The following is a 14,270-nucleotide window of genomic DNA, read 5'->3' as shown; positions in this document are numbered from 1 at the left end:
AAAACCACCCTGCATTATCAGAGATAGTCAACTATAATATGCGAACTTCCTACAATCATGGAGTAACATTTTTCTAAAACAGGTATGACATTTACTAATAGGAACACTGGTATACTTGCCTTTTTCTGCAGTACAATATAAAAAAGTTAACCATTGGCACTTACAAATGTCTCTGTTTCGAAAAATACTGCAAACTACAAGATGTATGTTGATGTGCCACCAGCACTTCATGAAAGATTTTAAATCAGGAAGAGTATGGCTTAAATGTACAAGATATGTTCAGTGCTCCAAGTTGACTGGCTAAAATGTCAGACTTTTAAGTAAAATTTGCTAAATTATTTACCTACTACTGTATAGTCTTAAAAGACAGTAAAATAAAACTAGAGTAAGGTATGTTGAAGTACTTTTGGAGCAGAGTATCTTTAAAATGTAATCAGAGTGAAGTTGCTGGATTACTTGTATCTGTTGCTGCTGCTGTTGAAAGGCAGAGGAGAGCTGGAATCTCTGCTGAGGAAGGCTTTGCTCAGGTCTGTTCTCGGCAGAGCCAAGCTGAGACAACACTACAGAGAGGAGAAGGGGAAAGCAGGCCAGTCAAAAAGTTTGAAGGCTACCAGGGTTAGAAAAGGACAACACAGAAAATGAAATTATAGAAAAGTTATCAGTATGATTAATCTTAAGTATCAAATCACAGACATTTGAGAATAAATTTAGTATAGTCTCCTGTTAGTTGAGGGTACCACTGATTTTAGAATCTCCTGGATATGAAAGGGAAGGGAGTGCCAAAGCACTATATCCCTTTCCCTGCATCACAATGAAATTTGATACTAGTGCTATTTTGTTGAGAAGGCTTTCTTGCAAAAACATAAAATACAGTATGTTGTTTTAAAATCTAATCAATGAGGTAGGAAAGGAGTGGGAGAAGTCCAATCTACCATAATGATAAAACTGGTGGATAAAAGCTTTAAACAAAAGATGCTGCAATCAATTTCAGACTACATTACTAGCCAACAACGGTACTGAACTGAGACTGCAATATTTTCTTTCTTTTCAAGTTGAGGGGTAGTGTGGGCAGAGTATTCAGTTTAACCCCCTCAATGTACAGATGAAAAAACCCCAGGTCAAGATGGTCTAAGTGACTCACTCAAAAGTAATTACTGACAGGTCTAGTGCTAGAAACGTTCTCATGATTTTTCAGCCTAGAATTCTTTCCACTAAAATATACAACAGCCATTTTAGGAAATTTATAACTTGGGTGCTAAAGGTTTATGATCACAAATTTCCATCTGGAAATTCACAAGCTCAAAATAGGGCATTATGTAAGATCCTGCTTATTCTAAATTCAGACACTGGGAGTTGTAGAGATAGGACAGTTATGCCCAGTGATCATTCAAAATGTTGACATGTTTGTTCACTCAATCCTCAAACTCTATCATAGCTTACTTATACATATGGCTTAGTAACTTAAATGTAAAAGTTATAATTACTGTCATTAAGTGACAAGGTATCTTCATTAAAGGTAAATCTTTGGTTCACCATTTACTGCTGGAAGTGGTGAACAGTCATTTTAGTATAATCTCATTTTTTTAAACAAATGATAAAAGTGGCTTATAAAACTTATGCTGACCATTAAGTCTTGATTCACGTAATTGGCAAGCTACCAGAATGAAACCAAAGATTATGCAATCAAGAAAAATGCAGTCTCAATAACCCAGGAGAACTGAAGATTTAACAGTTTTGGTAGCTTCCTAGTAAGTTGGATAATTGGATAAAATTTTACCAACTGTAATGTGAAGAAACTCCAACTGCTATTAATGTATGTAGGTAAAAACACTTTTAATCAACTGTCATATTAACAAAAAAACTGAGAGCACCATCAATCAACTTAACAGTTCATGCATTAAATAGAACCGTATTTTTTCTGTCATTACTGCTTGTAAGAGAAGGAAAAGAAATAATTAAAATATTCAGATCCCTATGTGATCAGTTATTTTTAGTAAATTCAACATATAAAGGTATAACGATACCAACCAGCTGCCTGTGACTGCATGAAACTTCCTACTCCAGCAAGGTTAATAACAGCAGCATGCTGAGCAGATAAGGCCTGTTCTTGACTAGTTGAACCTTGTTCAGAACCCTGAATAAAAAAATAATACGTGATTGTACAAAAAGAAAAACAATTTTGAGTTGGTAAATTTTTTTTTCCCCCGATATGGTGAAAAATACCAACATTAGGTCTTGTAAAAAGAGTACCAAAGTGTTCACAGACTGGCAATTCACATAGTAAAGATGGTACAGTCACTTTCAAACTGACCTACAGGTTCAACTCAATTCCTTTAAAAATCCCAACATGTGCTTTTTTTCTCTGTATCTAGACAAGATAATACTAAAATTTAGATTGGAAAAAAAAAGATCTAGAAAAGCAGTTTTGAAAAATAAAATGGGAGGAACCACACTGCCTGATTTTAAGACTTACTATATAGTCTATACTAATCAAGACAGTGTGGTACCAACACAGAGATAGATACATAGATAGATGGAAGAGAATAGAGAACACAGAGAGCCTTGAAATTATTATCTTAACACAAAGATGCAAAGGTAATTCAACTAAGGATAGCTTTTTCAACAACTAGTGGTATAGCAATTGGACAATGATCCCTTTCACCCTCTAACCTAAATCTTACACCTTAAATAAAAATTAACTGGAATAGATCACAGATGTAAATGCAAAGTCATAGAACTGTTAGAAAACAACAAAGAGAAAATCTCTGGGCCACAGGGCTAGGTGAGGCATTCCTAAAACATAAGGCATGATAAACTGGTAACTCAGACTTCATCAAAACTAAAAACTTTTGCTCTGAAAAAGACAACCTTTGCTACAACCTACAACTGTGACTGAAATATCATTTTAGTAAATAACATTAAGTCAAACATTTAAAAAGTTATAAGACATTTATCTGGAGAGGATTTACCTGGATATTGATTTAAAAAGGAGCAAAAGGACCTTAGCAGACATTTCTCCAAATAAGATATATGAACAACCAGCAAGTATATGAAAAGATGTTAAAAGACATTAATCATTAGGAAAACACAAATCACAATGAGCTATTACCTTACATTTATTAGGATGGTTAGTTACTATTAAAAAAAAGCCCCCGGAAAATAACAAGTGTCAAAACTTGTGAGGATATGGAGAAACAGAAACCCTTGTGCACTGTTGGGGAGAATGTAAAACAGTATAGTCATATGGAACAGTATGCAGGTCCCTCAAAAAATAAAAAATCCCACCTCTGTGGGTATTATCCAAAAGAACTGAAAAGCAGGGACTTAAAGAAAAAAATAAAATAAAAAAAATAAAAAAGGCAGGGACTTAGCTCTTTGTACACCCATTTTCACAGCAGCATCATTCACCACAGCCAAAAGATGGAAGCAATCTAAATGTCTATTGAAAAATGAATGAATAAACAAAACGTGGTATATATATACAATGGAATATTATTCAGCCTTTAAAAGTAAGGAAATTCTGACACACATCTACAATATGGAATAACTTTGGGCACATTATGCTAAGTGAAGTAAACCAGTCACAGAAAGACAAATACTATCTAGAGTAGTCAAATGCAGAGAAAACAGAAAGGAGAATGACAGCTGTCAGGGCTAGTAGGAGAGGGAAATAGGAAATTATTATTTAATGGGTACAGAGTTTCAATTTTGCAAGAGGAAAATGCTGTAGAGATTGGTTGCCTAACAATATGAATATACTTAACATGCATATTTAAAATGATGAAAATGGCAAATTATATATTACGTGTATTTTACTGAAGATGGCAAATTACTACATGTATTTTACGATAATTTTAAAAAGTACAAATCAATTTTATATCCAGCCAAGTAATCCTTCATGTGTTGAAGAATAATGAAAAATTGTTTTGAATGTACCCTTCCTGAGAATCTACTAGAGGATGAGCTTAACCCAGCCAAGACTTAACTGGGGAATCTTTGTGAACTAAGAGAGACTCTGGGGGTGATGGAACCCAAGAATCAGTACTTTTAGTTCCCTGATGATTCCAAAGTGTAGTGAGGGTTCACAAAAACTTGTAGTTCCTTCTCCTTTAATTTACTGCAGTTCTTACTCAATTTCGTTCTGTTTAACAATATACAAATATTTATTTAAGTCTATCTTTCCTTTGCCCTAAGCTTCATGATAATATGGACATTTCTATTCCAACAGAGACAAAACACTGCAAACAGAAGTATGATTACTGGGCAAAAAATGTATGGGCTACAGGGGCAGAAAAAGAATTTGAAATAGGTACCCAATAACTGACCACTGCTACTGATAATAAAAGCAGAACAAGAATTGTCTGTCTGAACTAAAACCATGTCAAATATGGTTGGAATTTAAAAAAAAAAAAAAAAAGTTACAATTCTGTAATACAAAGAAATAAAGGGCTGGAAAGCACATACCTGCTCCCCTGGCTGTTGAGGACTAGAAGTTGTAGGTTGCTGAGGCTGCTGTGGTGTAAACTGAGAGAGCTGCTGTTGCTGCTGCTGCAGAGTGTTAAAAATGAGTGAACCACCTGGAAGCTTTAAAGAAGAACCAATTAGCTCATTTCACATTTTTTTTTTTTTTTTAAATTTTTTTTTTAAATTGTTTTTTATTTTTTATAAACATATATTTTTATCCCCAGGGGTACAGGTCTGTGAATCACCAGGTTTACACACTTCACAGCACTCACCAAATCACATACCCTCCCCAATGTCCATAATCCCACCCCCTTCTCCCAAACCCCCTCCCCCCGGCAACCCTCAGTTTGTTTCGTGAGATTAAGAGTCACTTATGGTTTGTCTCCCTCCCAATCCCATCTTGTTTCATTTATTCTTCTTCTACCCACTTAAGCCTCCATGTTGCATCACCACTTCCTCATATCAGGGAGATCATATGATAGTTGTCTTTCTCTGCTTGACTTATTTCGCTAAGCATGATACGCTCTAGTTCCATCCATGTTGTCGCAAATGGCAAGATTTCATTTCTTTTGATGGCTGCATAGTATTCCATTGTGTATATATACCACATTTTTTTTTTAAGGTTTTTTTTGTGTGTGTGTGAAATTTTTATATTTCACAGAGAGAGACTGTGAGAGAGGGAATACAAGCAGGGTAGTGGGAGAGGGAGAAGCAGGCCTCCTGTGGAACAGGAAGCCTGATGTGGAGCTTGATCCCAGGACTCTGGGATCATGACCTGAGCTGAAGGCAGACGCTGAATCGACTGAGCCACCCAGGCACCCAAAACTTTATTTCATAAACACTTTCAGAAGATTCACTATGTATCAGGCATTCTTCTGTGGATTGAGGAAACAGATGAACAAAAACCAAACCAAACCAATACCCCTGCCCTTTAAAAAAATGTATTTAAAAGCAATTTTTAATCAATATTACTTTAGACTCTCACACAGGTAAGTAATCTCAAACACCTATGATTTTGCTTAATAATTAGCTATCCAAATATACATACTGCTTTTACTCTTCTTACACATCAATATAAAACAGCATTAAATGCATTACAAAGTATAAACAAGAAACTAGTGATATGTATATGTATATTAATGTATATATGTGTATATATATATTAATATATGTATATGTATAAAGAAAACTTCTCTAGTTTGTTCTAGCTTAACCAAAACCCACATATGCATTAATTTTTATATAACACAGTAAGGAATTCTAAAGCTGTAATGGAAGTACATTAGATAGCCATATTTTTAGTTTAGAGGTATTAACTTGCTGTTTTGTCATTCTGTACCTAAACTGCTACCAAAAAAACCCCAAACAAAAAACCCAAATACTTTTTTAAAGCATCCAGAAAACTCCATGTTAAATATTAAAACTATGGTTTTCAAATGTGTTAGGAAGTAAATGGTCTTCCCTTTATTCTATAAGGGTTATACTCTTATAGAGGGTTTATAGAGGTTAAACCCGTACAGAATAAAGGGAAGACCATTTACTTCCTAATGCATTTAAGCTATAGTAATCTCCCTTCATGCATGGTTTTGCTTTCCCTGGTTTCAGTTACTACAGTCAAACGAAGTCCAGAAGCAGGATGATCTTCCTGACATGGTCAGGTCAAGAGGAGCCTAACACTACATCACAACACCTATGTCATTCACCTCACTTCATATCAACTAGGAATTTTATCATCTCACAGTACAAGAAGGGTAAGGATAGTACCCTGTACTTGAGAAACCGTAGTTACAAAACTTCTATTACAGTATACTTATTATCACTGTTCTATTTTATTATTGTTAATCTCTTACTATGTCTAATTCACAAATAAACTTCACTGAAGGTATTGTGAAAAACAGAAATGACTGATTAGAGTCAGGAAGCTCAATATCAATTATACGAAAACTGTCAATTACAGATCCTAACAAAAGAATCCTCAACAGGAGAAAAAATCTTAAGTGACAGGCCCCGGCAGGGAAAGAGGTACACTGCATTTCCAACAAGAAATCAGCCATCCCTATGAGAAGCTGTCATCAGCTTCTCATCACCTGAACTCTTGCTTTTCTCCAAAGCACTTCATTCAAAATAACCTTCTCCACTTCTTCCTCCTCCATCATAAAATAACATTCCCCTCTTTCGTTTGTTGAACTTCCCTATGGTTTTGCTACAGCTTATTTGGCCCAAAAAGCAATTCTCTGTTATTCCCAAATAAAACCATTTTGCTGGTAAAATAACTTGAGTTTTATTTTTAAGGTTAACAGTATGTATGTAGAGGAAAAAACAGTATATACAGGGTTTTGGTTCTATCCATGTTTTAGGCATCTGGGGGTCTTGAAAATGCATCTTCCTGGGATAATAGGGGACTACTGTAGAAGCACTTTGAAGTCATTAAGAAGTCCAAGCAAATAAAAATAAATACCCAACTACAGAACTCTTAGATCTGCATAGCCAAAAAAAAAAAAAAAGGGTGTCCTCAAGTCACTATCTCTAAACCTCATTGTAGGAAAATTTGGATTTAGCATAGGTCAACTGTTCCTTCCTCAATCAGTTAAGATAATAAATGCAGCAAAATGTAAGTAACTTAAATGTAGCCTTACTCATTATAATTAGTGCTATTAAAGAGCAATATGCAAAGAAGTTGGCTAAATAAACCAGTATGATCTGTGGTCTGCTGATACTACAAGTAGACTGTGCTGTGATTACATTCCATAAATACAGACACTATTTGCATTTTGTGTTAAGAAATGTTTTTTTTTTTTTTTTAAGTTTTGGCTTGAAATATACTTCCTGATTTGTTATTCCTAAAAACCAGGTTGAGTTGATTTGTCTGGTACTGTTCCTTTTTTAAATTTTACTTATTTGACAGAGAGAGAGAGCATGCACACAAGCAGGGGGAGCAGTAGGCAGAGGGGAAGGGAAAAGCAGGTTCCCTGCTGAGCAGGTCTGAAATGGAGCTAGATCTCTGGACGCTGGAATCATAGCCTGGGCCTAAAACAGATGCTTAACGGACTGAGCTACCCAGGTGCTCCTGTCTGATACTGTTATATCCTAATAATCCAAAGCTCTGCCATTTTGTGTCCAGACATTCATGTCTACCTTTTCTAAAAGTTCTCTGTAGACAAACCCATCCATTTTCCAATGTGGTAGCTTTATACTGGAACTCATCCTTAAATTAAAGGACCTAGCATAACACCCAGAATATTTTAAGTTCACAACGTGTACCAAATTCTCCATTTTCAATCTCTTTTTATATCCTGACACTGCTAACATGTAAGTATGCCTCATCATTAGACACAGACTGTAATCTGACAAACATTGTATGAGTGACTGTTAAGTGCTTGGAATAGTGCTATGAAATCATATTCTGCTTTGGAAAAGAACACTTAACTATTTTTAAAATCTTTCTATAATCAACAGTAATACGTATAATACATACATAAAATGTCTACTGAAACAGGAATTATTTTCTAAGTATATCTCTTATTTCTATTGTAGGCAAGTGTAGTCCTTGGTAGTTGTTAATTCTCCCCACTGAACAGCTAGTGCTTGATTAGGCAGGGTGCTAGAGCCAGTGAGTGTGATATGCAGGATACAGATTCTTTCTCTTTTGTCCACTTTCCTCGTGATCACACAAAGCAATAATTAACCACACCCTTAGAAGATTTCAAACAGACTTCAACATTTCAAATGCTTATATGATCAGATATACACCATTAAAAAAAGATATCAAGCATAAAAACTTCAATCATATTTACCTGGAGTAGATTTAAGGGCCTGAGATTTGAAGTATTTTTTAAACCAAATGGAACACCTGTTAAATAAAACTCATGGTTACAAGTGAGAATTAAAATGTTATTACACTTCAAAATATTTTATACTTTAGTATCTATAAATATGTTTTAAGTACTTTCTACACAGATGCAGTTATTTTTTCTATACTTTTAGAAAAAAACAAAAAAAAATCATCAATACCTATTAACACTAAGATCTTATTCAAAGATAAGGAGCACCAGATACACATTTTATAAGCATAACTCAAAGATACTGCGGGTACCATTCCAGACCACCGCAATAAAGTGAGTACTGCAAAAAAGCAAGTCAAATGAATTCTGACTTCCCAGAGAATATGTTTATACTATACTGCAGTGTATTAAATGTGCAATAGCATTATGTCTGAAAACACAATGTACAAACCTTAATTAAAATATTTTGTTAAAAAATACATGAACTGAATTTTCAATGTGTCACAATCACTGATCACAGAGGACTATGAAAAATGAATATGAAAAAATCGGAAATAGTTCAAGAATTACCAAAATGTGATACAGAGATAATGAAAGGAGGAAAAGCTACTGCAAAAATGTCAACCAAGAGCCTTGCTTGATGCAGGATTGCTACAAACCTTCAATTTGTAGAAGAACATGCACTATCTTCGAAGTGCAATAAAGCCTGTATTATATTATTTCAGAAATGATTATCTCTTTTACCGCTATTTTGACTGTGGCTAGAGAAAGTAATCAGGAAGTATGCAGACACCATGAACATAATAAAACTGACACTCTTGCGCAAATGCATTTCAGGTATGGACATCTATTTAAATTTCTCAGTGCTAAGTAGTATATACAATAATCCCATCTCTGAGAACCCATGTGCTGTTTGCTATTTTTTCAAGTACTAATAGTAATAATAATAATGTTAACACTGAATTTTGTCAGAACCGATCAGGAAACAATGCTGTTATTTCTGAACTTAATCCCCCAAATCTGTGATGCAACACAGAGCACATAAAGCATGGACTGGCCTTGTGGGCCACACATGGCCTCTGTGGCATGTTCTTCCTCTCCACTGTTTTTTAAACAAATTTATTATTTTATTTTTTTAAAAGATTTTATTTATTTGACAGAGAGAGATCACAAGTAGGCAGAGAGGCAGGCAGGGGAGGGGGGGGAAGCAGGCTCCCTGCTGAGCAGAGAGCCCGATGCGATGCGAGGCAAGGCTCCATCCCAGGACCCTGGGATCATGACCGGAGCTGCAGGAAACCTTTAAACATATAACCATTCACGTAGTTTGCGGACCATGGTTTCAAAATATGTGCATATTTTGCCAACAAAATATACCAATTTGAGCACTAATTAAAATGTATTTAGTCCTCTCAGCAGGTCATTGCATTATAAAAAGATAAAAGGCAGAACATTCACAGGTTACATATCAAAGCCTTATAATAAGAAACTGAAGAAGCATAATCACATTAAAATATTATAGTATTGATATATCCCCATCAGGAAAAATTCTCATGAAAAGATATGACATTACTTCCTTTACTCATTTATTTATTTTTAAAGACTTTATTTGACAGAGAGACAGAGAGAGAGAACAAGGTGGGGGAGGGGGAGAGGGAGAGGCAGATTCCCCACTGAGCAGGGAGGATCCCAGGACCCTCAGATCATGGCCTGAGCAGAAGGCAGACACTTAACCAACTGAGCCACCCAGGCACCCCCAAAATTCTTTTAAAAATTAATGTCATCTATCAAATGCTTATTGCTTATCAAAGGCACTTTCAAATCACTTCACTAACATCTCCTAAGTGCCATCTGAAATTAGATATTTTTATTCCCATTTTAGAACAAATGAAACTGAGGTCAAGGGAGAAATATTATGTGACTTCTTTTAGGCCCCACAGTGACCATCTGTAGCCACATGTAACTAATTGGTAGAAGTAAATATAAGCATCCTAAATTCAACACATGATTCCATTTTGAGAGTTTCTGCCACTAACATTTATGAACATTAAAATGAGATCACAGCAATATGTTACTTGTTTAAATTATACTCTTTGGGTTTGACTTCTTATAACTCAGAAATTTTTTGATAAATATTTCTTACTTTGTCAAGTTTGCTTTTCCCTATGTTTTTTTCTCAGCAATCTAAGAAATTGGATTATTCCAAGATATTAAAAAAACATTATTTTAAACAGCATTAAAAAATAGCACACATTGTTAGAACTGTTTTCCAGTACATGTAACAGTAATTCCTATTGCACTAAAACTATTATTGTTTATGATGAGGACAGTAAATTTTTTTGAATGCTTATTACATCTCAGGCAGTTTAAAGTACATGATCTGTATTTACTCATTCAACCTTCACAGCTATGAGGCAAAGCATTATTCTCCCTCATTTTATTAACAAAGAAAGTGAGGTGACTTTCCTGTGATTATTCAGTAGTTGTACAACTACGATTCAAACTTAGGCAGTCCGGTTCCAGAGCCCAGGCTTTTTACTGCCATTCTATGTTGCCTTTCTCACACAACCTATGTTTCCAAAATGTATTTCTTTTACCTGGAATTGGAGGACTACACTGACAGCAAGGCTATCAAAATTATTATTTTGGAAGGCAGATATAAGTTGCAGAAACTTACCAAGTTTCTTCATAAAATTGCTAAATGGTTTTTAAGTACCAGAACTTCAAGGGCTTTTTAAATGAAATACCTAGGACATAATGCTTCAAGAAATAAGAATGTTAAATGTACATAATATGCTTAAAATGACATTTTTATATTAGCATGTACTTTAATTTTTTAGAGATTATTATTTCCAATATTCTGACCTGCTTGAGAAGCTGCCTGCATTGCACTGGGCAATGCATTTGGTAGCAGACCGCCTGAGGGGAGAAGGCCACTCAGGTTTATTCCTGCAGGAGTTATGGCACCAGTGTTACAGCCCAGCATAGGATTTGAACCACTCATCAAAGCCTGAGCTCCACTGTGGGAGAATAAGACAAAGCATTAATAACTTGCACTACGAGAGAAAATTTCAGTCACATATTAATTCCCTGGACTAAAAAACAAACAGAAATATTAATTCCCTGGACTAACCATACATAATTAAGTATTTCAGTCTTAAATCAGTTTTGGGGGCTCTGTTTCATTTTTATGCTAGACAGTAAGATTACCTAAAATTAATTACTGTATATTTATCAATGTTTAAAATATAATTTGAAAAAGAATAAAAGCATTAATGAAGGGATTAAAAGATGGTAACACTGAGGATAAACAAGAAAATCTATACTGCTGTCAATGTGAAATAGTATCAGGTTAGTGCATATAATACATATAGTACCTAAAATTAAAACATAAATTAAAAGATATTTGAGATAGTTTCTATCCATATCTGAACTATTTTTCAGTTTCAGAAATATGCAATTTATTAATTTCACAAGTAAAAATTTATTTGAGAATATCTTAAAACACACACATACAGACCGCCCCCCCCAAAAAAACAAAACAAAAAAAACCACCAAAATCAGGGCATCAATGCAAACTTACCAAACAGAGCCCACAACATTGATGAAGTTAAGTCCAGCAGAGTTTGCCATGACCTGGGTGGCCGTGGTTCCTGTAGTTATGGATGTTACCATGGTGGAAAGAGGAATGGTCGTTACAGGCATTGCCTGGCTCAGAGACCTTTGCTGCTGAGCAAATTGAGTTAACAAAGTGGGCTGAGGGGTGAAGCCTGAATCTTGGGGAGTAGGGGTGGCTGAAGGGGTAATAGGAGTTGAGCTCTGAGCATCAGGAGGGTGTGGGGTCGATGAAGGGGTTGGTGTAGGAGTAGATGGCTTAGGAGTTCCAGATCCTGCTCATTGAGAAAAATAAAAATTGCTAGTTTGTTATAAATGGCCAGTCCTTTTTAAAATAAGGTTAATGGAATCTTACTTAGCACTGACAATTTGTTCCAGTTTTTTTTTAAGCAGTTAACTGCAAGTGTTAATTTCTACACATGATACATGAGTGTTGCTACACTCAATTACAATTAAGGATGCAGTATATCACCTAAAAATTCCATCAGATATGCTATTACAGTAACAGTAAAAATATACATTTGTATACTACCACAATACCCATTTAAAAGTTAATTTCCTACATGCTACCTTTGGCCTAAAAAGTTTAAGAGGAATTCAAATTAATTTTCGTTATTTACGATTTCACTAATTTAGAACTTCATTTAAAAATATTGCTTATTTTCTCTAACAGTCTGAGATAAACTCTGAACATAGTTAATAAATTACATATGGTTAACAATCATATTTGGCACCTAAATGTACATGTTTAATTCCTAACACATCAAGTTTATCCTGACAAACAAATTTACAAAACACAATAATAAAGCAAATATTTGATAGATAATACTGCATCTTTAACAGTAACTGTGTACTTCTGTTTAAATGTAAGAATGTATAGAAAATCTGTTGTGAATGAAGTATGCACAGTTTATCAACTTTTTAAAAAAAAACAAAAACAAAAAACAAAAAAATAAAACCAAAAGCTCTTGAGGTGTTTTCTTTTTTAGCTTTCATGTCCTGCAGAAAGAAAGGAAAGAAATGTGAATGTCCAGAAGCTGTCACTCAACCCTTACTTAAAGTAACAACTGTGTGCAGTAGATTAACATAATCCATACCCACAACATAAGAAGTGTGAATAAGACTTCCAGGAAATTTATAAATTTTTCTTTGTGCAAAACAAGAAGGCAGAAAAATTACACCTTTTGAGCTATCAAGATGAAGATGTTTATATCTAAGGCAAAGACCACCCTATCACTGTGCAGTGTACTAAAACTTTCAGCACACTTTAGTTATCTATAAAAAAATCTAAAAAACTGGAATGCTTTTTTGCAAATTGATACCTAAATATCTCAGAAAACTCTAATTTGAAGAAATTCTTCCAAATGAATGCTAGAGTTCTTGCATAAGTTTTCTTGATGTTAAAAAAAATATTCAGTAGTAAAAATTACATTTTAATATTTTCAGAATAATGCCTTATGATTATTACCACATTTTAGTAACTGGTTACAATTTTTAAGAGTGTAGGAGTGTTTTTGAAAGATCGGCTTTCAGTTTATTTTATCACCACCTTGGAATTAGTTGGTTTCTTACATATATACAAAGATAGGACTGCAGCAACAACTCTTATATGACATTTTTTTTCTTATCAGCTACATAGTTTACATAAAATGTAACATGATCCCTAGTGAACACTGGAATAAAAAATATTTTGGAATCTTATTGCCATATTTAACAAGATTATTAAGGAGATGTGTAGGTTGTAAATCTACAAGGTATACACACAGTGCATACATAGATACAGAAAAACAAATACAATTACAATAAACACATAATACATACAATTAACAAGAGATTCCCCTGAAGCTTCTCAAAAGTTATACATTTTGGGTACATAGTACATTCAGATTTCAGTATTTCACTGGTCAAAAGAAAATAGCTGTTTTAAGAAACACTAATGCAAAAAGCTAATGAAAAGCTAATGAAGAATTTAAGTTATAACTCACTTTGTGATGAGCTGGCAGGTGACAGGGCAGCTGGAGAAAGCATGCTAACTTGATTGAGATCCACAGATGACTTCCGAGAAAGACTTGGCGGCTTGGAAGCAGGTGGAGGAGTTGGAGATTTAAGAAAGCTGCTAGCCTGCTGTGGTGTAAAATAGTTACCTAGAAGAATATAAAAAAGTTATTTCCTACACTTATAATTCCAAATTCTGTGAATTAAGTAAGCCATAATATTTGTATAGTTTTAAAAATAGATTATGACTGTACCATGTATTTTACTCCAAATGACAGAAACCAAAATGTACCTGAAGAACTATTTCCTGAGCTTGAGGGAAGTTTGATGGGTGGAGGTCGATGTTTTACTCCCTTTCCCAATACTGAAGACTGAACTGACACAGTCTCCGGTTGCTAAGAAACAGGGACATTAAAC

General features: G+C 34.5%; 1 protein-coding gene across 18 annotated transcripts in view; it reads right to left on the bottom strand.

Annotated features, from left to right (window-relative positions):
* Nucleotides 1-14,270, bottom strand: part of SUPT20H (SPT20 homolog, SAGA complex component) — a 42,194-nt gene that overhangs the window by 818 nt on the left and 27,106 nt on the right. For 12 of the 18 annotated variants that reach the window (XM_059143691.1, XM_059143698.1, XM_059143693.1 and 9 more), the window contains 8 exons: nt 14,146-14,248; nt 13,844-14,002; nt 11,827-12,133; nt 11,109-11,263; nt 8,259-8,314; nt 4,465-4,584; nt 2,029-2,134; nt 457-560 (listed from right to left, as the gene is read on the bottom strand). In XM_059143691.1, the coding sequence (XP_058999674.1) occupies nt 457-560; nt 2,029-2,134; nt 4,465-4,584; nt 8,259-8,314; nt 11,109-11,263; nt 11,827-12,133; nt 13,844-14,002; nt 14,146-14,248 (1,110 nt within the window). The remainder of the gene's footprint in view (nt 1-456; nt 561-2,028; nt 2,135-4,464; nt 4,585-8,258; nt 8,315-11,108; nt 11,264-11,826; nt 12,134-13,843; nt 14,003-14,145; nt 14,249-14,270) is intronic. The other 6 variants (XM_059143704.1, XM_059143705.1, XM_059143702.1 and 3 more) reach the window with 3 other exon arrangements.

The sequence above is a fragment of the Mustela lutreola genome, chromosome 13 (assembly GCF_030435805.1).
Source record: "Mustela lutreola isolate mMusLut2 chromosome 13, mMusLut2.pri, whole genome shotgun sequence".
Lineage (NCBI taxonomy): Eukaryota > Metazoa > Chordata > Mammalia > Carnivora > Mustelidae > Mustela > Mustela lutreola.
The sequence above is the reverse complement of the archived record's forward strand: the minus strand, read 5'-3'. Positions and strand labels throughout refer to the sequence as shown.